The 23,302-nt window shown below is 44.9% G+C and overlaps 2 protein-coding genes across 9 annotated transcripts in view; one reads left to right on the top strand and one right to left on the bottom strand.

The window, feature by feature from the left end:
• Positions 1–23,302, top strand: part of LOC138763507 (coiled-coil domain-containing protein 190) — a 145,090-nt gene that overhangs the window by 31,419 nt on the left and 90,369 nt on the right. For 2 of the 4 annotated variants that reach the window (XM_069937777.1, XM_069937774.1), the window contains one exon: positions 12,909–12,952. The exons of the other annotated variants lie outside the window; for them this stretch is intronic. The gene's annotated coding sequence lies outside the window, so the exon portion shown is untranslated. The remainder of the gene's footprint in view (positions 1–12,908; positions 12,953–23,302) is intronic. 4 annotated transcript variants of the gene reach the window in all.
• LOC138763509 (leucine-rich repeat-containing protein 55-like) overlaps positions 18,166–23,302 on the bottom strand; it is a 38,616-nt gene continuing 33,479 nt past the window's right edge. For 4 of the 5 annotated variants that reach the window (XM_069937790.1, XM_069937792.1, XM_069937791.1 and 1 more), the window contains one exon: positions 18,166–22,761. In XM_069937790.1, the coding sequence (XP_069793891.1) occupies positions 22,403–22,761 (359 nt within the window). In that variant the 3' untranslated portion in view covers positions 18,166–22,402. The remainder of the gene's footprint in view (positions 22,762–23,302) is intronic. The other variant, XR_011357620.1, reaches the window with a different exon arrangement.

The following is a 23,302-nucleotide window of genomic DNA, read 5'->3' as shown; positions in this document are numbered from 1 at the left end:
GACTGCCAAAGGAGCGCTATTGAGAGCCATAAATTAGATCAGCCATGATCGTATTGAATGGCGGAGCAGGCTCGATGGGCCATTTTTGGCCTACTCATGTTCCTATGTTCCATTATGCTTGTTCTCTCGAGGCTTGATGTGCCAACAGTGTGGTGTGCTGTTAGACACAATCAGACACACACAAGGTAAAGACTGAACAACAGGCATTAAAGCAGCAACTCAGTCTGAGGCCTCGGGAGGCCAGCACAGGCTTATATCCCAGAGGATGATTGACATCCAAATGGGTGGGGCTTGATCCATTCAGGCCGACTGATTGGCAGCCGGCCAGGTGTTGTCCTGTCCCCTTACACCTGCATGTACAGAGGTTGCCCCCTGCAGTAGGCTGGTGGTGCACCACCACATTCACCCCTTCTTTAAAATTGTCCTGGGGGGGGTAATAACAAGGAATCACAATGATTCGGCGGCTGCCGGGGTCTCTTGACCGTCGTAGGACTGGCTCCTGGTCACTGGTCAGAGGGGAAGTGGGGGGGGGGGCTGGCGACAGGGGTGTGTGTGGCTGGCATGGTGCTGTATAGAGGGGTGGTCAGGGTCGACGTATGCGGGTCAAATTGGATGGGGGGGCGGATTCATCTCTTAAGGCTGAAGCGGGCCCCTGGTGGTCAAGGAGGCCCTGCGTGCCCCATAGCTGCATGGAGACAGGGGTGTATGCCCGGTTAGCTTCATCCTGTGTTGGAGGGTGGCGTGGTGTGGTAGGTGCACCTGCTGGTGCCAGGTCCCTGGTTGAGATGGTGTCCTCCCTGCCACTGCCGAACCTAATGTAAGCATAGTTATGGTTTGCATGAAGGAGGAAAACCTGCTCTTCCAGGGCTTCGACCTTGTGTGTCCTTACATGCTTATCCAGAAGCACGGTCCCAGGGACGTGAGCCATGCTGAGAGTGACATTCCAGTCACCAACCTCCTGGTTAATAAGAACAGACGTTCGTGAGGGGTCTCATTGGTATCCGTGCACAGCAGTGACCGAATGGCATGGAGTGCCTCTGGCAGGGCGTCCTGCCAGAATTCAACGGCCCACCCTTTTGACCTGAGAGCCAGGAGGACTGCCTTCCAGACCACCCCATTCTTGTGTTCCACTTGCCCGTTGCCTCTTGGGTTATAGCTTGTCATGCGACTGGTCGCGATACCCTTCGCCATTAAGTACTGGCACAGCTCGTCGCTCATTAAACTAGACCCCCAGTCACTGTGGATGAAGGCGGTGTAGCCAAACATGGTGAAGATCTTCCCCAAGGCCCTGATGATGTTGGCCGAGGAGGTGTCCGGACAAGGGATGGTAAAAGGGGAGCGTGAGTACTCGTCCACTATAGTGAGGAAGTAGACATTTCAGTTCGTGGAAGGCAGGGGCCCTTTGAAGTCCATGCTGAGACGCTCGAAAGGCCAAGTAGCCTTTACAACATGGGCCTGGGGGGAGAGGGGCGGGGTGGCGGAAGAAGCGGGGTTTACACTTCACACAGACCCGACATGGCCTCGGTCATGTCCCTGACATCCCTGATGGTGTACGGCAGATTTTGGGACTTAATGAAATGGTACAACCGGGTGACGCCTGGATGGCAGAGGGACTCATGCAATGCCTGCAACCTGTCGTCATACATAGACGTGCAGGTGCGAGAGAGGGCATCAAGGGAGTCGTTAAACTTCCCTGGGTGGTACTGGATGTCATAGCTTTAGGTTGCCAGCTCGACTCTCCAGCGCAGGATCTTGTCATTCTTTATCTTGCTCTCGTGGGAAGTGTTAAACGTGAACACCATGGCCCGTTGGTCCGTAAGGAACATGAATCTCCTGTCGGTCAGGTAGTGGCGCCAGTGGTGGACCGCTTCCACAATCGCCTAGGCCTCCTTTTCAATGGCGGAGTGCCCTAGCTCGGATCCATGGAGGGTCCTGGAAAAGAAGGCGACAGGGTGCCCCCCTTGGTTGAGGGTAGCAGCGAGGGCCACCTCAGAGGCATCGCTCTCCATCTGGAAGGGGAAGTCCTCATCCACAGCCTGCATCATGGCATCCGTGATGTCTTGCCTGATGCGGGTGAAAGCTGCCAGCACCTCAGGTGGGAGGGGAAATGTTGTGGCTTGGGCCAGTGGGCGGACCTTGTCCAAGAAGTGAGGGACCCACTGAGAGTAATAAGAGAACAGGCCCAGGCACCTGCGGAGGGCCTTTAGCGTTGTGGTGGGGGGGGGGGGGGGGGGGGGGGGAAGAGATATCTCCATTAATGGGCGCATCCTTTCCGGATCTGGGGCGATTACTCCATGGGCCACGATGTTCCCCAGGATGGCGAGGCGGGTGGTGCTGAACACACACTTCTCCTTGTTGTAAGTGTGGTTCAGTTCCACGGCCGTCTGGAGGAATTTTTCCAGGTTAACATCATGGTCCTGCTGATCATGGCCGCAGATCATGACGTTATCCAGAAATGGGAACGTCGCCTTCAGCTTATGCCGGTCTACCACGCGATCTATCTCCCGCTGGAAGATGGAGACCTCGTTCATGACCCCAAAAGGAACCCGGCAGAACTGGTACAGGTGCCCATCCGCCTCGGATAGGGATTTGGTGATATGCCAACTTCAGGTCAATCGTGGAGAAAACCCGGTAGCAGGCAATCTCATTGACCATGTCGGTGATCCTCGGCAGGGGGTCAGAATCCAGCTGGGTATACTGATTAATGGTCTGGCTGTAATCCATGAGCATCCTCGGCTTACTTCCCCCTTTGACCACCAGGACTTGGGCTCTCCAAGGGCTGTTACTGGGCTCTATAACGCCTTCCGCCAGGAGTCGCCGCACCTCTGGCTTGATGAAGTCCCTGTCTGCAGTGCAATAGTGCCTACTTCTGGCGGCGATCGACTTGCAGCCTAGCGCAAGATATGGGAAGAGCGCCAGTGGGGTGATGCGCAGTGTGGAGAGGCCGTAGGTTGGCCGGGGCTGGTAGGTTGGCATGCTGTGCAATGTGAGTGGAGGTTGGGGCCCACCGAAGACAAAGTGACACTCTGCATGTGGCACTGGAAATCCAGGCCCAGGAGGAGTGGTGTGCAGAGTTTGGGTATGACCAGGAGCCTGAATCCTGTGTAAGTCTCCCCTCCCACCGTTATATCGACCGAGCAGTGCTCGAGGGTACCAACAGTCTTATCCTTGGTGGCGAGGGCAATCGAGCAGGAGGTGGGGTGGACCTTTAACCTTAGAGAGTGGGCCACACTTGGGTGAACGAAACTCTCGGTGCTGCCACTGTCCAACAGGCACTTTGTTACCTGACCGTTAACTCGCACGTCCATCATCGAGCGCCCGAGAACGTGGGGAATGTCCCTGGTCAACATGGTGGTGGCCAGGACCATCTCGGAGTCAGAGTCGTCGCTATCCGGAGGGATGGGGTGCGTTGATAGGGCGGCCTGGTCATCGCCCGTGTTGACCACATTGCCATCATTCGCTGGGTGCGGCGTGCGGCAGCTGATGGCACCCGGTGGTGTGGGAAGTGACGGTAGGGCGGCCTGGTCATTGCCCGTGTTGACCACGTCATTCTCAACGTCGTCAAGGGCCCTCCGTGTCATCCAATATGGCGGCGGCACATGGGGAGCTGCTGCATGGCTGGCCACCTTACCCAGCCATGTCCACTGCACCGGGAAAGTGACATCATCACGGCCGGCAGCAGTGACGTCATTATGTCAGCCAGAGGTGATGTCACCCTGTGAGCCGGAAGTGACATCACTGTAGTTCTCAGCGAGCAGCGAGGGTGAGGGCTGGTGCAGATGCTCGGGACACATGCTGCGATGGTTGCTGGCGGGGCCGGATGTTGCGTGGTCAAAGTCGAGGAAGACGGAAGTTGCTGCAGGGACAATGGCGCCGTCCGTGGCGGAGGAAGGGAGGTCATAGAGGGCCTCTGAGCTGCCGGCAGGTTTAGAGAGGCACACTTTTGCAAAGTGGCGTTTCTTGCCGCATTGGGGACAATACAGGTTCCTAGCTGGGCAGTTTTGGCACAATCGTCGATCTGACCCGCACCAGGACCCACAGTACTTACAGGGGTGCTAGGCGCCTGCCACAGCGACATTCTTCTCCCCAGGTTGGTCTGGGGCTGCAGCTGCAGTGTGAGGGCCATGAGGGAGCCTGGGAAAAACCGGAATTGACGGCTTCGACATGCAAGGCTGCTGCTTCCAGGGTTTGGACCACTTCCACACTCCTGGTTAGGGCATAGATTTTGTCCTCCAGCAGCTTCTGCCAGAAGGCCCTCGAGCATAGCCCTCGGACAAAGGCATCCTGGATTAACCTTTTGACCTCCTCTACACCTACCCCAGGTTCAGTCAGACATGGTCGGGCCAACTCTCGCAAGTGTCCCAGGTAAGACTCAGACGTCTCCCCGGGTTGCTAAGCTCGGGTGTTGAGGGGGTACCTTGCACAGACCACATTCATAGGGGGCTTGTACAAGTTCTCAAGAGTTTCCATTGCGCTCTTGTACAAGGTGCAGCCTTTGGTTACCTGGAAGGCTCAGGGACCCAGCTTTGACCAGAGTAGAACCAACCTCTTCCGATCGGAGTCCAGGATGTCTCCCTCATGTGCCTCGATGATTGCCTCGACTGCGTGCTGCCAGATCTCGAAGCATGTCTGGGCTTCCGGGTGGCGTGGGACGACCTCAAGGCTCCCTGCGCACAGGGAGCCATGGGAAAATTTTGTGGATTAAATTGTGGTGCGCTATTAGACAGAATCAGACGCACACAAGGTAAAGACTGAACAACAGGCTTTAATCCACAAAAACCTCCACCGAGCCAGGCTGGCTGTGGCAGCATCAACTCAGTGTGAGGCCTCGGGAGGCCGGCACAGACTTATAGCCTGGAGGGTGATTGACACCCGATTGGGTGGGGCTTGATCCATTCAGGCCGACTGATTGGCAGCCGGCCAGGTGTTTTATCCTGTCCCCTTACACTTCTGCAGGTTCAGAGGTTGCCCCCTGCAGTAGGCCGATGGTATACCACCACAAACAGGCACTGTGATAGGCGGGGTCCTGGAGCAATTTATCAACGACATCTGGAAGCCCCGAGCTTTCTTTAGTCTTCATTTGAGACCACCAGAGAAAAAGTACAGTGCTTTTAACAGGGTGTTCCTTGCCCTCTACTTGGTCATATGACATTTTCGCTATTTCCTAGAGGGCAGAGGGTTCACGGTTTTCATGGATCATAAGCCGTTGACTTTTGCCTTCACCAAGATGTCAGATCCATGGTCAGCCCGACAACAATGATGACAACTCTCCTACATTTCAGAGTTTACAACCAAGATATGTGACAGAGTATTTAGAGGTGGTTTGGGAGGAATTGTTAGAGCAGTTTAGACATACACAGTTTAAAACACAGAATATTTGCAGGACTTTTGAGTATAATGTGTTACCTTTTGGCATGAAAAATGCCCCTGCAACATTCCAGAGGATGATTAATTCGGTTATCCAAGAGTTAACACATACAGATGCTTATATTGATGACTTGGTCACAAAGAGTGACACAAGGGAAGAACATCTAAGGCAATTGGACAAGTTGTTTGAAAGATTATCCAAAACAAACTTAACTGTTAATTTAGCAGAGTCAATTTGCAAATACTACGGTAACAAACTTGGATTAAGTAGTTGGCCATGGCAAAGTTGCACCTATTCAAGCTAAGGTGAATGCAATTTCTGACTTTCCTACTCCCAATGGCAAGAAAGCAGTGAGAAGGTTTTTAGGAATGGCAGGATATTACAGGAAATTTTGCTCAGATTGCTCTTCCTTTAACCAATCTTTTGAAGAAAGGGGAGGAATTTGTGTGGACTAAAGAGTGTCAGACAGCTTTAGAAAATTTAAAGGAGATGCTATGCCATTGTCCTGTGTTAAAATCTGATTTTGACAGACGATTTTCTGTAGCAGTGGACCCCAGTGAGGGAGCAGCAGGTGCAGTTTTGTGAGAAGTGCCTTCGCGTTCACAAAATATGCTCGAGAAAAAAGTTGAGAACAAAGAACATTTATTTATATTTACAACATTGCAAGGTTGGGTACTCTCCCCTTACCTCAGGAAAGTACCCCGAGGGTGGGAAGCCTCTTTGTTTTTATACAATTTTTACTTCACCTCCCCTTACATTTGTCTTACGTTTGTTCTTCTTGGATTGGTTTGGCACTTTTCCCTATTCGTCTGACTCTTGACTGACTCCAACTTTCACTTATCCCGTGCTCTCACCTCCTTTCCCCACCCCCTATTAAACAAGCTCTTTGTGTGTACGTGCATATTTCTATGTCTGCTTAAATTCCTCTGTTATCTTGATTACTCTGTTCTGCTTTTTCATGCGCCATTTTACACAAAGAACATTTTAGCTTTTTCCTTGCTTTTTCTTTCTACCTTCTATAACTGTTTCAGAACTCCTACCATTAGAATAATAACTGTTTCTAAACTCCTACAGTTTTATTGTAAAAACATAATGAAATTGACCATCCAGTTGCCTACTTTTCAAAAAAATTCAATGTTCATCAAAAGAGCTATTCCACTATTGAAAAAGAACTGTTAGCTATCATATTTGCTCTGCAGAATTTTGACATGTATCTTGTTCCCTCTCATGAACCAATTGTTATATTCACTGACCACAATCCTCTGGTGTTTTTTGGATAAAATGAAGAATAAAAACAGAAGATTGTTAAACTGGAGTTTGATATTACAAGAATATGATCTGCAAAGTAACCATATCAGAGGTGTAAATAATGTGATTGCCGATTGTTTGTCAATGTGTTAAAATTGAACATAGAAATACTCTCGAAATTGAATTACTGTCTTATAACATTATATATTGTATATTGTTAACTCTTTAGTAATTTTAAGACAGTTTAGTTATAACTGAATTTTAACTCAAGAGTTAAAATTCCCTTTAAAGGGGGAAGGTGTGACAGAGTATTTAGAAGTGGTTTGGGAGGAATTGTTAGAGCAGCTTGCACACACACATTTTAAAACAGAATATTTGCAGGACTTTTGCAGAATGATTTTTGCAGGAGGCAACAAAGTATAGGCAGCAGCTTGCCTGGGAGAGCATGTGATCTTTGCAAGCTGAAGAGAAGAGTTTTGCTCTCAGAGAGGGAGGGTGTGAAACAGAGAGAGAGGAGACAGAAATCAGTTCCAGAAGGATGAGCTGGCAAACTTTGGAAGGCTGCCTGGTCAAAGGAGAAGTGGTGGGGTGAAAGGTGACCTGAAAAAAAGAGGAGCATCTGGAGAACCCTGAAGGGGGAAAGTTTCATCGGCAAGACTGATTGAGAAACAATCAGTTGCAAATGTCCTGGAAAAGGAATGTCTCTTTGAAAACCAGCAAGAACACCCCCTGAGTGGTAACTATTTGCCTGTTAAGCACCAAAGACTGGTGAACTTTGTTAATGCTGACTTCTGTGAACAGTACAAGAATTGCCACATCCAGTGAGATTGGATTGTGATCCAAAGAACTTTTCTAATCTTAAATATACATTACACACACCTGCGCTTAGTATTAGAGGGGGGAATTAAGTAGTTAGGTAGGTTAAAGTTTAATTCTGTTTTCTTGTTCAAATATAATTAAAAACAACTTTTGTTTAACCCTATGTTGTGGTGCATATCTATTGCTGTTGGTTTTTGGGGTCCTCTGGACTCCATAACAGATAAAACATATCACCAGGAAGAACAATCTAGTCGCTGACACACAATCCGCACCACCATCACTCCTTCCATTCTCTTGCTCCCAGTATAGACTACTCGACTTTGGCAGCAGCTCAGTAGGAAGATGAAGTGATGGTCGTGTATCGCACTGCCATATCGGGTCTGAAATTGGAGGACATACGTTTTGATCCAGAAAATGCCTCCCAACTTTGTGACGTGTCCACTAGCCAACCGAGGCCCATCGTACCTGCTGTGTGGCAATATCGGGTGTTTGATGCCATACACAGTTTGGCTCACCCTTCATTTAGGATGACAACAAGGCACGTGGCAGGCAAATGCATGTGGCATGGCCTGCACAAACAAGTTGGCACTTGGGCAAGGACTTGTATCTAGTGCCAGACCTCAAAAGTTCAGCACCACACCTAAGCCCCACTACAGGTTTTTGCACAGGTTTGATCATACCTACGTGGATATTGTCAGTCCATTGCCCCTATCCAAGGGTGCTACTCAGCTCTTCACAATAGTAGACATGAGATGTCTAGAGATTGTCCCGCTCTCAGACACCTCCACCTTAGCTTGAGCGAGAGCCCTTAATGGCAATTGGATAATGCATTTTGGACTACCCATGCATATCTCCTCTGATAGAGGAACTTAGTTTACGTTCAGGTTATGATCCACAATCACACAGAGGCTGGGCCCACAACTGCATTGGTCTACAGCCTATCATCTCCAGTCCAATGGCTTAGTGGAATGTTTTCACCATCATATGAAAGCAGTTTTCATGGCATATCTTAAGGGACCAAATTGGATAGATGAACAGCCTTGGGAACTTTTAGGTATCCGTACCACGCCGTAGGAGGATCTAGCTACATCCTCCACAGAATTTGTTTACGGAGCCTTCCAACAGTCTCAAGATATTTTATTTTGGCAGCACGTGAGCGGCAGGAAACTCCCACTTTGGTAATCACATGCTTGAGGGAGAGGGTGGGTACACTGGCGCCTATCACAGCCTCCCAGCATGAGTCTACGACTCAAAGACTGCCTTTAAGTATTCCTGCGCAGGGATGCACACAGGACACCATTGCAACAGCCATATGAAGGTCCTTTCAAGGTGGTAAGGAATGACAGCTCCACGTTTGTTATGCAGGTTTTGTTTGATCACCTTAAGCCGGCACATATTGATCTAGATCAGCCAGTACATGTGGCATGTTCCCAGTGCAGGGCATGCTACTCATGATACTCTGGTTCTGGGGAGGGGGGGGGGTGGTGGGGGGTTGTGGGCAGATCACTCCACTACTTACCTCACTGGAGCTTCAGAATCCAGTGGACCCAGGGAGCATGCGAATCTCGAATATTTTAAACGACTTTAAGAATGCCATTAAACTAGTCAGCTCATCATCTCATAATGTATCTTGCGTTCTAAACTACAGTGGTGCCTGCCACAAGCCAACATTTTAAGCAAATTTTTTGATAAAAATTTATCGGACATTTGACTCACATACTATCTCACCGTTCATTGTAGCCAAGAGAAATCAACAGCAACTTCATGTACAATCGAATGATGCATGAAGCAAGATGGAGTAAAAATTTTGTTAGGCCATTAAACAAGAGCAAATAGGTAATAATAAATAGATCAGCAGTATTAACAAATTTTTGACAATCTAAAACTGACAGTAATAAATTAATGCTAATGCATTTCGGCTGAATCGGTCTAGCTGCAATCCATAGCTGTGTTTACATCTGTGAACGGTAGGCAGACCAGGAGTACCATAATACCATAATTTTAAGTTTATGAAGTACCCATTCAGGAGTACAGTACCTTAGACAAACACTGTAAATGCAAATCAGCATAGCTTACCATATATAAAGAATGATGATGTGATATACCTGGTACTGATTCAGTAATAGGGTAATATAAAGTTAATGAATTTCAACCTAGCTATGTTCCTACCCGTGTCCATTTACATCTGCAAACAGCAAGCAGAAGTGTTGTGTTAATGTTTTAATAATTTTACAGAAGTTATGGTATTGAGTACCCATTCAGGGATACAGTAATTATAGTGAAGTAAATTCATATGGTCTAACTTATAGAAGAAATTATGGTTTGATATTTTTTCTGATAATCACACGAGTTACACTACCAGTAATTAAAGTGCATGATCGACAATGAACTAAAGGAATCTGTATTCTAACATTTATATGAAACACATAATTACACAGAAAATTAAACTTACTCACCGTAACATTTATGTTTAGGTACTTGCAACTGTTGATCTGTTTTCTGTGAAGAACTATAGTTGAATTTTACATCCGATATATCGAAAATTCTATTTTTATTTGGCCAAAAACAAGGGGTTGCCTCTTACATGAGATCAACTTTTACTCGAGTATATACAGTATATCTTCTTCTTCTTTGGCTTGGCTTCGCGGACGAAGATTTATGGAGGGGTAAATGTCCACGTCAGCTGCAGGCTTGTTTGTGGCTGACAAGTCCGATGCGGGACAGGCAGACACGGTTGCAGCGGTTGCAGGGGAAAATTGGTTGGTTGGGGTTGGGTGTTGGATTTTTCCTCCTTTGTCTTTTGTCAGTGAGGTGGGCTCTGTGGTCTTCTTCAAAGGAGGTTGCTGCCCGCCAAACTGTGAGACGCCAAGATGCACGGTTTGAGGCGAGATCAGCCCACTGGCGGTGGTCAATGTGGCAGGCACCAAGAGATTTCTTTAGGCAGTCCTTGTACCTCTTCTTTGGTGCACCTCTGACACAATGGCCAGTGGAGAGCTCGCCATATAACACGATATTGGGAAGGCGATGGTCCTCCATTCTGGAGACGTAACCTACCCAGCGCAGTTGGAACTTCAACAGCGTGTATTCGATGCTGTCGGTCTCTGCCATCTCGAGTACTTCGATGTTAGGGATGAAGTCACTCCAATGAATGTTGAGGATGGAGCGGAGACAACGCTGGTGGAAGTGGTCTAGGAACCGTAGGTGATGCCGGTAGAGGACCCATGATTCGGAGCCGAACAGGAGTGTGAGTATGACAACGGCTCTGTATACTCTTATCTTTGTGAGGTTTTTCAATTGGTTGTTTTTCCAGACTCTTTTGTGTAGTCTTCCAAAGGCGCTGTTTGCCTTGGGAGTCTGTTGTCTATCTCGTTGTTGATCCTTGCATCCGATGAAATGGTGCAGCCGAGATAGGTAAACTGGTTGACCGTTTTGAGTTTTGTCTGCCCGATGGAGATGTGGGGGGGTTGGTAATCATGGTGGGGAGCTGGCTGATGGAGGACCTCAGTTTTCTTCAGGCTGACTTCCAGGCCAAACATTTTGGCAGTTTCCGCAAAACAGGACGTCAAGCGCTGAAGAGCTGGCTCTGAATGGGCAACTAAAGCGGCATCGTCTGCAAAGAGTAGTTCACAGACAAGTTGCTCTTGTGTCTTGGTGTGAGCTTGCAGACGCCTCAGATTGAAGAGACTGCCATCCGTGCAGTACCGATGTAAACAGCGTCTTCATTGTTGAGGTCTTTCATGGCTTGGTTCAGCATCATGCTGCAGAAGATTGAAAAGAGGGTTGGTGCGAGAACGCAGCCTTGCTTCACGCCATTGTTAATGGAGAAGGGTTCAGAGAGCTCATTGCTGTATCTGACCTGACCTTGTTGGTTTTCGTGCAGTTGGATATCCATGTTGAGGATATCACAAACAAAAGGAATCCCAGGACTGAATCTTCTAGAATACCACTGGGTGACAGACCTCCAGACTCAACTGATAATCTCAAATTTGAAATTGGATGAAAAACAGAGGAACTATGGGACATTAGGAAAAGGCAGATATATGGTGTTATGTCACAGATCAGGAGCTAAGTTATGCTCTCTGGTCTGTTTATTCTTTTAGGCCACTAGATGGCAGTGTATTATCTAATTTCTTTCAAGTCAAGTTTATTGTCATCTGATTGTACAAGTACAACCTGACAAAATAGCATTAAGTTGCTCAAAATAATTTGATGGAGAATGCCTTTCTTTTTATCTCAGTAACTCCCATGGTTGAAAATAGTCAGTCAAACTAAACTGAAAAGAAGATGTATTTATACTTCATGTCACTCTTTCATCACAATCCACTTGAGCTGTCGCTGGTGTTTTTTAATGTTCTCAAGATTGGTTTTGTACTAAGCATGCTCTCTGTTCACAAATTCCAAGGGTTAATTTGTTGCATGCTTGCAAGGTATTCCTTTATCCTGGTATACATTTTGTTTAAAATGATTTGAGGAAAATCTTCAAAAATTGCATTCAGGCACATTTTAATTATTTCTTTTTGTGTGCATGTGTGAGTGAGGAAAAATGGATTATATTAATTAAATAAAAAACAGAAAACGCTGAAAACATTCAATGTCATGCAGCATCAGTGGAAAGATCTGTAATATTAATCCTGTTTCTCTTCCTAGAGTTTACAAATTTTTAGTTTACATCACATTTCCAATGTTTTTAGTGGTTTTTTAAAATAATTTGTGTATTCATTAAAACCCTGTTGTCATACTTCTGTTCTATTAAAATGAGATCTGGAATGAAACTGAGAAAAATGTAGGAAATAGTTGTGATAATGAATTTGCTACTGATATGTAGATACCCAATTATCTTTTTAAGTCAGTAAAAAGGAAAATTCAGGATTGGGCAAAATGCCAGAAAAGTTGGCTGACTTGCACCATCTCTGCAAGATTAAAATGGCCTTATTTTTCCTCATTATGAGATGGCTCACCCATGTTTTAGTAGCAGTTCGAAAGTGGAGATATTTTAATTGCTAATGTGAACAAGAAAGGATTGGATAGAGAGAGATAACTTGGAAACCATTTTCAGCTGTCAGTTCCTCATCTGAATTAAGGGTAACAAGCAAATTAGAATTTGACCTGGTTCATTGGCACCCAAGGCCAGCCAAATGTAATATTAAAGGGTCTACAAAGAGCAAACATCCCACTGCTCTGTACTGCATTGTTTCTATATATTCTACACCCACTACAATTTATTTTTGATCCATTTATTGGATGTAGGTATGGCTAGTAAGGTCAGCATTTATTATGCATTCTTTGATGTCCATGAAGCAATGAAATTTAACTATGGCCTTGAACTATATAGTCCCACCATGTTGATTGGTCAGTTTCAGGATTTAACCCCAGCAGCAAAGCTGATGTGTTTTAAATTAGTCTGGTGTGTAACTTTAAAATGAACCTGACAGTAATGGATTTTTAAATATACTTTTGTCTTTGATTTCTGCAGTGATGGATGTTACTGGCTTGGGAAGTGGTGCCTGAGAAGCCTTGGTGAGTTATGGCAGTACATTTTGTCATTTGCATACTTCCCAGTCCTGGTGGTGGTAGAGGAATGAGTGTTTAAGATGGCTGCTGCTGTATTTCTATGAGGTTCTTGAAACATGAAAGGTGGGAAGGATTTGAATTTGTCAGAAGAGGGGAGTATCTACACTGATCTCCTGTGGCCATAGTGTTTATACAGCTGGCTTAATTTGAGTTTACAGCTAATGGTGCAATGCAGTTGTCGGTGGTGGGAGACCTGGTAATGCTCATGAATGTCACTAATAATTAATTTGTCTGTCTGCCATTACAAATGGATGTCCCCTGGAACTTGTGAATCTTCAGAATTCCCTAGCCTGAAGGATAATGGAGGAAGATCATTGGAGGTGTGTAAAGAGGAGATAGATAATATTTTGAAAGATTGGGGAAATTCAAGGCTTTGGGTATTTGGCATGGAAGAGGAGATGAGACTTGAAACAGATGAGCCATCATTGAATGGAAGGCCAGTACTGAGAGTTCATGTGACCAACTCCTGCACTTATTTTTAGGTAGCAGTAAATATTGCTTGTCATGTTGGCAACTTATCACCCAATGACTGAATATTGCCCTGGTACGTGCAGATATAAACTGCTTTGTTTTCTGAGGAGTTTTGATGTAACCAAATATTGTGCAATCATCAATAAATGCCCAGATTTTTGCCTGTGATGGAATTACAGACTTCGAAGCATCTGTGCCTGGGACACCACTTTGAGGAACTTTAGCTGTTCTGTTCTGAGAGTGGATTGATGACTCCTTGAAGCCCATGACTTTCATGGGGAATGTGTATCATGAGAACATAAAAATAGTATAAGGTATAGGCCATCTGTCCTGTCGAACCTGCACCACCATTCAATAAAATCGTGGCAGATCTGGCTATGGACTCCACTTCACTAACATACCTTTTCCCCACAATCCTTAATTCCCCTATTGTCTTAAATGTATTTAATTTGGTGGCCTCTACTGCTTCATATCAGAGAGAATGCCACAGATTCACTAATTTCTGTCCTAAATCTACTCAAATTGAGGCTTAATTATCCAGTTCTAGTCTCGCTTACCAGTTCCAACCACTTTCCTGCCTCTATATTACCTATTTCTTTCATAATGTTATATGTTTCTTTCATACTTGGTCAGATGCTGTCTTGATGTCAGAGTCAATCCCACATCTACTTTAGAATGCACCTCCCTTTTACCTTTGTTTGAATAAGGCTTTGATGATATCTGGAGCCTTGTGGTTCTCTCAAGTCCAAAATGCCCATCATTAGTCAGGAAGGCATGGAGCAAGTCACACCATCAAAAGCATTATTGGCTGACATTTTTCTCATCATTGCGGCTAGCATATATCTGAACAATCTTTCATGTTGTTGGGTAGATGTCATTTTTGTAACTGTACTGGAACATTCTGGTACTGGAACATTCTGGCTGTGATTCTATTTCTTCAGTATCTTGATTACAAAATGGACAGGGTTGAGTGATCCTGCAGTCAGTAGATAAGCTCAATGCTCCACAATCCTGTCACATCTGGGCATGAATGATAGCAGACAATTAAACAGCTAAACAGAAAAGAAGGTCTCAAGAATGTTCCCACCCTCAACAATGCAAGCCCCCTGAATATGAGTTTGATGGTTGAGCATGAAATATTTGCAACCATCTGGTATCAGAAGAGTTAAGAAGTTATTTGATTTGAAATGAATGATTCCCACTGTACTAGTTTTTGAGTGACTTTTTTTGAGAAAGTGTTAGGTTTGGTGGGCTCAAAGAGAGATGAGTAGACACAAGGGTTTGTAATCAAATCTAACTTTACTAACACAACAATTAATAAGGGAGCCTGGGAAAAATCATAATGGGATTAAAAAAACATGTGCACGTTATTAAAGAGCATGGGAAAATTCATGACAGGAGAAAATGGTAAACAGTACGCAATTATTAATTCAGACAGGCGATGCAGGCATTTGCACACTATAAGCAGGGGATTATACACACGCTCCTGGACCCTGAATGAGAAGAGGTGGATCTGGTACCATTGTACCCACGGGTGTACTCGTGCTCTCGGACCTCTGTTCAGTTGAGAGCAGCAACTCTACTGCCAGTATTGATCTATAGCAATTTGAGCTAATCTTGGAGCGGTGTCTGGGGCTAGCACCACAAGGCAGAGCGAGCTAGTGTCCTCTGGTTTTAAATAAGGATGCTAGGTGATTTGAACCAGCCAATGGCAAGGTGCACTGACCAGTGGCTGGAGCCCAATTTTAACTGATACTCCACCTGCAAACTGTAACTTTGTTTACACCTTTGTAACTTTGAGTGAAACAAAAAGTACACCTTGCACTGACAGGTAATATGACTTCTGAATTAGTTTCAGACGGAGAGGCCACTTGACCACTAGCAATAGGCAGGGAGGGCACGGCTCCTCACCACACAACATTCCACCACTCGGAAGCCACATCACTCTGGAATCACTATGATGCTACGTACGTATTATAACGAAAAAGTGTTTAAAGAACAATATCAATATATGCTGGACAAGGCACATAATCAAATCCAATGGCAGGATTACAGTGTTACTGATGGAGCAGGGTGCTGTGGGAGCTACTCCCCAGTGTCAGAGGGGAGGGCAGAAAAAGGAATTTGGCACTGACATATGCCTGGCTTCTCCGGCTTGGGTGGCAAATGTGAGTACCCTTACCACCAATATCTGCCAGCAGGCAGTCATCCATGCAGTGCCAAATCCCTCACTTGGCTTGCGCATCTCGTGCCCCAGCCCCATACTTGGGCGGTCCTGAAGCATAGCCCAGATGGTCACTGCTTTGCTATCCCATGGTGAGGCAGGGGTTAGACCGGCAGATGTGTGTCCAGGATATACCCAGGGCACCCAGCATCCCTGGGCTGTTGTCCGGCACCAAGATGCCATCCCTGTTCATGCTCTCTTTAAACGGATGCCACAAGTGCCTGTGTTGGATCCCTGCAACAATAGTCAAGAGAGAGTTGGCCAAATCAGTGTTTTTAAATGAAGGTTCCTGAAATCCCCAAGCCATGTGTTTTGTTTCTGTTAATGGGGGCAGGGGGTGATGCTGCCACTGCCAAGTGAAACACAAAGAACACCACATCCATTCAATGTCATTACTACAGCTCAAGGTGACTGAAAACCAAAAGGTCCAACACAAAGTCCGCATAATAAGTGCAATCAAATGTCCAGTGCTGCTACTTAAGAAGCTGGTGCAGTGGCCACAGCCCTCAGTGGAGCTAGCAGCTGAAATTAGTGATTCAAGTGCAGCAGTCTGTTGGTGGACCCTCAGATCGAGGAGGAACAGCTTGAAGAGTAGTCTTCTCCTGTGGGGGGGGGGTGGAAAGAGAGCTCACAAGATAGATTAGTCAGGGGCCATCACCAGTCAGGGAAGTGCAAAAAGGAGGCTGGTCCAGGTCAGAGTAGGCAGTATATGGAAGTTCCACCCCCAAGGGGCTTCTCTAACCACCCCCTCCACCCCACCCCTGTAATGCTCTCTCTAGAGAGCGTGTCTTTGTCTCTCTGCTCCATGCCATCCAATCCTTCCAGGAGGACAATGGCCTCACAGACTGCCCTCCCAGTCCTACAAGAGGCAAGACCACCCCTCTAAGGTCAGGGTGTGTGGAGGTGACCAAATAGCCCACCAAGCCTCTAGTCACCTTTGTGCTCCCTGGGAGGTGGTGCTTGTGGGTGCCCCCGTAGGTACCCATGATCAGTGCCCACTCCCTAACCATCCATGTCCCAATGCCAGTAGTGTGCTACTGAGGCCAGTTATGTCAGTTCCATTCTAGAAGGGCAGAGAACCTGGCTCAGACCAGAGGAACCACCCATTCCCATAGGCTGGTGCCAATATCGACCCCTTCTGGTGGCACCCGTAATGTTTGTCAATCATCTGCTGGTCAAACAGACTGTCCAAGGTGCTCACATCCCAAGGGAACTGGGAGCCTTTCATCTCCCAACTGAAACAGTGGCATAGCCTGGCTGTTGGTGGTATTGGTCCCCTTGTCCGGTTAGCCCCTTACCAGAGTAGTGCTGGGGCTCCATTGTTTTAAAATGACCATTCGAGGTCCCCCCATTTTCAGCTTCCTTCCCATTTTGGAGGGTTGGCAGGGTGTGTGCTCATGGCAGATTTGGGACCATGTGGTCACTGGTTGGGCTAAAGGCTCAGGCATATAACCCCACCATGTGTTGATCCCCTCCCCTTACTGGTCAATAGGGGCTACCTCCCCATTTTGGAGGGTTGGCAGGTGCCCTTGTGGCGGACATGGGATTGTGTGGTCACAGGTCGGGCTAGTAAAGACTCAGGCACACCCCCCCCAACATGTGTCGATCCCCTCCCCCTGCTGTACAATGGCTCGGACCTTTCCTGAGTCATACCATGGGCCAGACCAAAGAGCTTGAAGCTGCTGTGTTTTGATCAGTGGGGAAATTTCCTCCCTGATTTTTAAAATCTAAATTGGTCACGTTCCCTTGGGAAACCCACAGTGCCTCTTACAGTTCCCAACATTCATGTTGTAGGGATTCAATCTCCCTCTCTTTCCAGGTCACGCCCTTAGGCAGGCAGAACTGCCTCTTGCAGTTCCAAACATGCATCTCTAAGATCTCAACACTTAAATTTCCATTTCCAATGCTCATCTTGCAGGGATTCTATTTACCTATCTTTCTGGTGACTTAGCTTGGATATGATATCCCACTGATGCCTGAGTAGGGATATCAGTTACAATAGGGCTGCCCCTGACTCCTCCCAGCCTTGGGGAAACCTGAGTTCTCCAGTTGGGAGACCATTTGGTGCCCTATCTTCTGCTCATGGGGGTGTCCAATGCATTGTGACAGTCGACTGGCATGACTTGACAGCCACACACCAAATGACTGAATCCCTGACAGTCCTCAGTCCATCAGGGAATTTTGTACTCCAACCCAGGATCCCTTTCATATTTGTGGGTCACTTGCTGCTACCCTTGTTATTGAGCAGATACACAATAAACCATGCACCCAACAGGACATCCATGCACACAGTAAGCAATGCAATCTCCTGCACAGTTAAACCGGTCTACCACTCCAACATGGTTAAAACTCCATGTGTGTCCAGTTGTAACTCCTTGAACCCTGCTTGCAGTGCCAAATGTTGAGAAAGTGTCAGGTTTGGTGGGTTCAAAGTGAGAGGAGTCTGGACACAAGGGTTTGCAATCAAACATAACTTTATTAACACAACAATTAATAAGAGCGTGGGAACGTATGTGCACAATTAATAAGAGTGTGGGGAAAAACATTGTAATGGGAATAAAACATGAGCACAATTAATAATGAATGTGGGAAAATTTGTGACAGAAACAAACAGGAGAATGTTAAACAATACACAATTATTCACACAGGCAATGCAGACATTTGCACAGTATGACAGGGGTTATACACATCGTCCCGGACCCCTGAATAAGGGGAGGCGAATCTGGTACCACATTACCCACATGGGGTAATATGCATGCTCTTAGACCCCTGATCAGTTGAGAAGTGGATCTGGTACCACTGTACCCACAGGCATATTCACACTCCCTTGGATCCCTGATCAGTTGAGAGTGGTGGCTACTATTGATCTATAGCAATTTGAGCTATAGCCAATACCACGGCTCAGCTTCAGTGCAGTGTGCACCTTTCCTACGACTCTTCCAAGCGATGTCTACTGTAGCGACCTGGCATGGAGCAATGAATGGGGATAGCACCACAAGGCAGAGAGAGAAAAGGTCTTCTGTGCTGGTGCTAAATAAGGATGTTGGGTGATTTGAACCAGCCAACGGCAAGATGTGCACTGACCAGTGGCCAGAACCCAATCTTAACTGACCTGCAAACTGTAACTTTGTCTACAACTTCGTAACTTTGAATGAAACCAAAACTACATGTACTGACACGTGATGTGACTTTTGAATGAGTTTCAAACGGGGAGGCTACATGACTATCAGCAATAGGCAGGGGGGCCATGCTTTCTCCACACACAACAGTGACTCACCTCCATACATGTGTCATCACAAAGCAACATCTAATAACACTGGGTACTAAAAAGCCTATGGGTGCAGGCAACATCCTGGTTGTAGTAATGTACAACCATATCTTCTGGGCTTTGATCCTTTGGTTATGAGATCATTTACCCCTGTAGATTCTTTAAGTAAATACTGAGGACATTGTGAACCTTAAGAGGGCAGGTGGTGGTGGTGGGGGGGGAAGACCAAATAAATGCTGGAAATTAAATTTAAATTTTGATAAACAGCACAGTAACTGTCCCTTTCGGCCCATGCACCCGTGTCACCCAATTACAACCCCCATACATTTTGGAGCATTGAAGGAAAATGGAGCACCCAGAGGAAACCCACTCTGGTCACGGGGAGAATGTAGAAATTCCTTTCAGACAGCACTAGATTCAAACCTTGGTTACAAGCGCTGTAATAATGTTTTACTAACTGTTAAGCTAACCATGAACTGTTCAGATGGATCCAAATTCTGAAGGAAAAAGGAAGCAAAATATTCAAGTCTATGACCTTTCCTTTTTTTTTTGTTTCAATTCTTGTCAAGTGTACTTCACTTTCACCATTAGGCATGCATGTAGACCTGTTCTACACCTTCATCAAATTGTCAGCTAATTTTTACATATACCAGGCACTGCTCCTGACGGTTCTTCCACGGGCAATTATTCAGGGTTAGTCCCTTGGTTTGATATATCTACAGTGAGGCTATGAGTACAAGAGTATATTGCCTGAGACGTCAGTACAATATATAGGTGCACTAAAATTCTTGCATGCTGTAAGTACATCAGATATACCAAGTACAATGGTATAAATTAACACAGTACGTGATGATATAGAAAAAGACGTCATAGATTATAATTCTGCTGATGGATCACCATGCTTTGTGGATGCCCAGTTTTTTTCTGAACCTATCCCATTTAGCACAGTACAGTAAAGGGACTTTACAAGATGATCACACCTATCCATACTAACATGGGTAAATGCATCTGCAATGGGTAGGTGGGAGTTCGTAGAATCCTTTTGTTGTTGCTGAGTCCTAGCTCTGTCAGTGATGGTGTGGCTGAATTGCTCTTGATCATGAGCTTTGCAGTTCCCATCTTTACTTATGCTACTTAGTGCCTCAGCAAAATGGTATTCATAAAGGAGCGCTGATTCCTTCATAAGGATAGCAAGTTGTAATCAAGAGGAGATTTCCTTGCTTATGTTTGACTTGAAGGCATGAAATCTCACAATCTGTAGTTTAATGTTGAGGATTCCCAGAGCCAGAAGAGCTTCAGTTCTAAAAGCAGATCATTCTTTTTCTCCCACTAATGATGCTCAACTGAGTTCCTCCAGCAGATTGTGTTTGGCTTTCTGACTTAAAACCAGTGTGGCACCATCTGTGGTGGGTCAGCCCTGCCAGTGGGGTAGGATGTAGCCTTGGATCAGATACATTGGCCACCAGTTATGTTTCTGTGGTATGACTACATCTACCTGTTGCTTGAGTAGACCATCATATTGCACTCCAAGTTTCAACGTCAGTCTGAGGTTTGTGAGCCAGGAGCATCTTTGTGTCTGGATCCAATAGCTAGGTTTTTGTGGCAGGCAGAATATAGTCCAACCAGGTTTGTGGACCGATGCGGCTCTTCACACTATGAATAAGATTTTCCCTTCAGGTAGTTTCTAAAACTACATCACTGTGTTGGCCCCTTTGAATCACTTCTCATTCACCCCCTGTGATCACATTCTAAACCAACCATGAATTCATTTTCCATACATATGGATTCACTTTATTAAGCTCAGATCCTTTGAAAGGCTCTTGCACTGCATGGGAAAGATTGGGTCTATGGCCACTCCACCAACTTTGCATCCACTTAACATGCAAGCTGAAGATCACTCCACAGTGTTTTTGTTTTTACCCTTTTCTATTTTTTTATTCTGAAAGTAAATTCAAATTTTGAAAGCAATAGTTTGGGTCAAATAAATAGAAGAAAATGAGAGAGCTCAAGGGAAACGTGGGGTGGTGGGGTTTGGCATGGATTCCTAACACTCTGTCAGTGATCATTGGGAATGAAGATAAATTGGTGGAAGGAACAACCTCAGGAGTTTAGGTTTGTGGTGGCTGGGATCCAAGCAGAAGGGAGAAGTAGAAGTGGGGGAGGGGGTAAGAAATACTGCAATATGAGGTCAATGGAGAAAGTGTGAGATACATTCTCTGGCTTGCCAAATGCAATACCACAGGATGTAACACAATCCATTTAGTCAAAGTGGGAGTTTTCTTCATTCTCTGCAATCTTTAGTGGCAATATTTTTTTTAAATTTAGAGATGCAGCACCATAACAAACTTTTTTGGCCCACTCGCCTGAATTGCCCAAATACACCAATAAAACTTCCTGTGTTTGGAGGGTGGGAGGAAACCAGGGCATCTAGAGGAAACCCATGCAGACATGGGGAGAGCATACAAACTCATGAATTGCTTTTACATGGTCTGTTTCAACATAAAATACAACATGTCTCTGAAGACTCGACTTGATTTGGGTAAAAAGCATCATGGAGTATATATTTAGTTTATGCACTTTGGGTCTTGTGTGAAGTGCCAGTAGGATGGGTATTATCGAACTCTATGCTCACACATAATAATTTAATGTATTCACAATCTACAAAAAGTTCCTATTTAGCTGATATTGACATTTCTCTCACCTTGACATTTCTGAGTGAATTGGTTCATTTGTATCAAACTGAAGTCCGTGTCATCGCTCTAGAAATAGTATTAGTTGTGACACTCAAACCTCTTCGAAGAAAATAAGATTCTTTCTTTCTGTCAACTGGTGCTAGATTCAATGAGATGAAGAGACTAGCCCAAAACAACACCATAACCTTTCTTGAATTCAATTCAAATTTTTAATTGAATGTCAAGCTTGTCCCAATTTATAAAAGAATGAAAATGTGACTCATCATGAAAAATGCATTTTACCAAATCTCTTTAATTTAAACAAATATTTTCTTTTGTTACTGTCAGTTAATTTGTTAAATTTTTTTATGTTATTCCCTTCATGTAAAATGAATTATTAATTCAGTCTATATTGCTGAGAAACCAAGTCAAAACATTAACTGTTTTAGTTTATCAAGCAAAAAGTAATAAAATAAGATTACACTATTAACAAATTTCATTTCCAAAATGTTCTGTCATAAAATGCGAAAGATTCAGTATTTCATTGTACTATTTAGAAACAAATAAATGTGCTGAAATCATTAAGATTCAACATGCTACAAAATTGAGCTTCAGAATAATAAATGCAAGTCCAGTTGGTTTTGATGGTTTTCCGATTGTGTAGGTATTAAGGCAATACTGTGACTGTTAATTAATGTCTTTTGTGCCTTTTTAACACTCAGCATGGACTATCTTTTCACAGCAAAAGCTCATTTGCAAAATCATCTGTTGAGTTCCATTCCTACTGCAGCACTTCCATTTTTGAAGACTTTGGTATTGATTTGTTGAGTAATCATGTTCGGTCTCTTAGAATACTTAAATGATATGGCCCTGCGGAGCTTGCGATAACGTTTCAGCTCTCTCTTTTTGATCCTGTTGAAATGAACCATCAATAAACTAACAGTAAAATTGAGTGCAATGCTTGCAGAAAATAGTCCTGGGCCAATAAGGCAAAAGTAAATCACTTCTTTTAGTTTAACTTCCCTTTTCCTGTGACAAAGTGGGTTAAGTTTGTCTGCAGCGTCTATGGCAAGGACTCTTTGCAAAGAGTCTGGAAATGCACAAGTAACATCAGCAGCATCTGGTGAAGATGAAAACAACAATCAAATGAAAATCTTATAAATTCACTGGATCCAAAGCTTAATAAACTAAGTTTTCATTTTCTACTTGGTTCCAATTGATGGTCTTGCATTTCTTTGGAACATTGAAAATTTAAATGAAAATATAAATGTGTATATGCCATTATTTGTCACTACAAGTACCATCCAAAGTTTCAGCCAAAACCAAGCCGGATTCTCTCCAGAAATGATTGAAAAGGATGTCCAAGTACATTAAGTAAATTTGAATAAATTTTAATTGAATTTGGGGATTTTTCATTGCATACTCCAAATAGACTGGTTTAAGTGAACTTTTGATTATTGGGAAGTTGTGAAATTGAGTTGACTTCAATAAAGCTGGCAATCTATAAGGTGGCAGCATTTTTTTAATGCAACCAGAAATGGTCCACATATCACTTCAGTCAATGCTATAATCATATAACAGGGCTTTTGAAACCATGGATACAAAGGACCTTCATTATTGCATTCTTAGTGCAAGGTATGGCCGTTTTTTAAAAAAAAACA

Source organism: Narcine bancroftii, chromosome 5 (assembly GCF_036971445.1).
Source record: "Narcine bancroftii isolate sNarBan1 chromosome 5, sNarBan1.hap1, whole genome shotgun sequence".
In the NCBI taxonomy this organism is placed as follows: domain Eukaryota; kingdom Metazoa; phylum Chordata; class Chondrichthyes; order Torpediniformes; family Narcinidae; genus Narcine; species Narcine bancroftii.
Note: the sequence above shows the minus strand (reverse complement) of the source record. Positions and strands in the feature narration are given on the sequence as shown.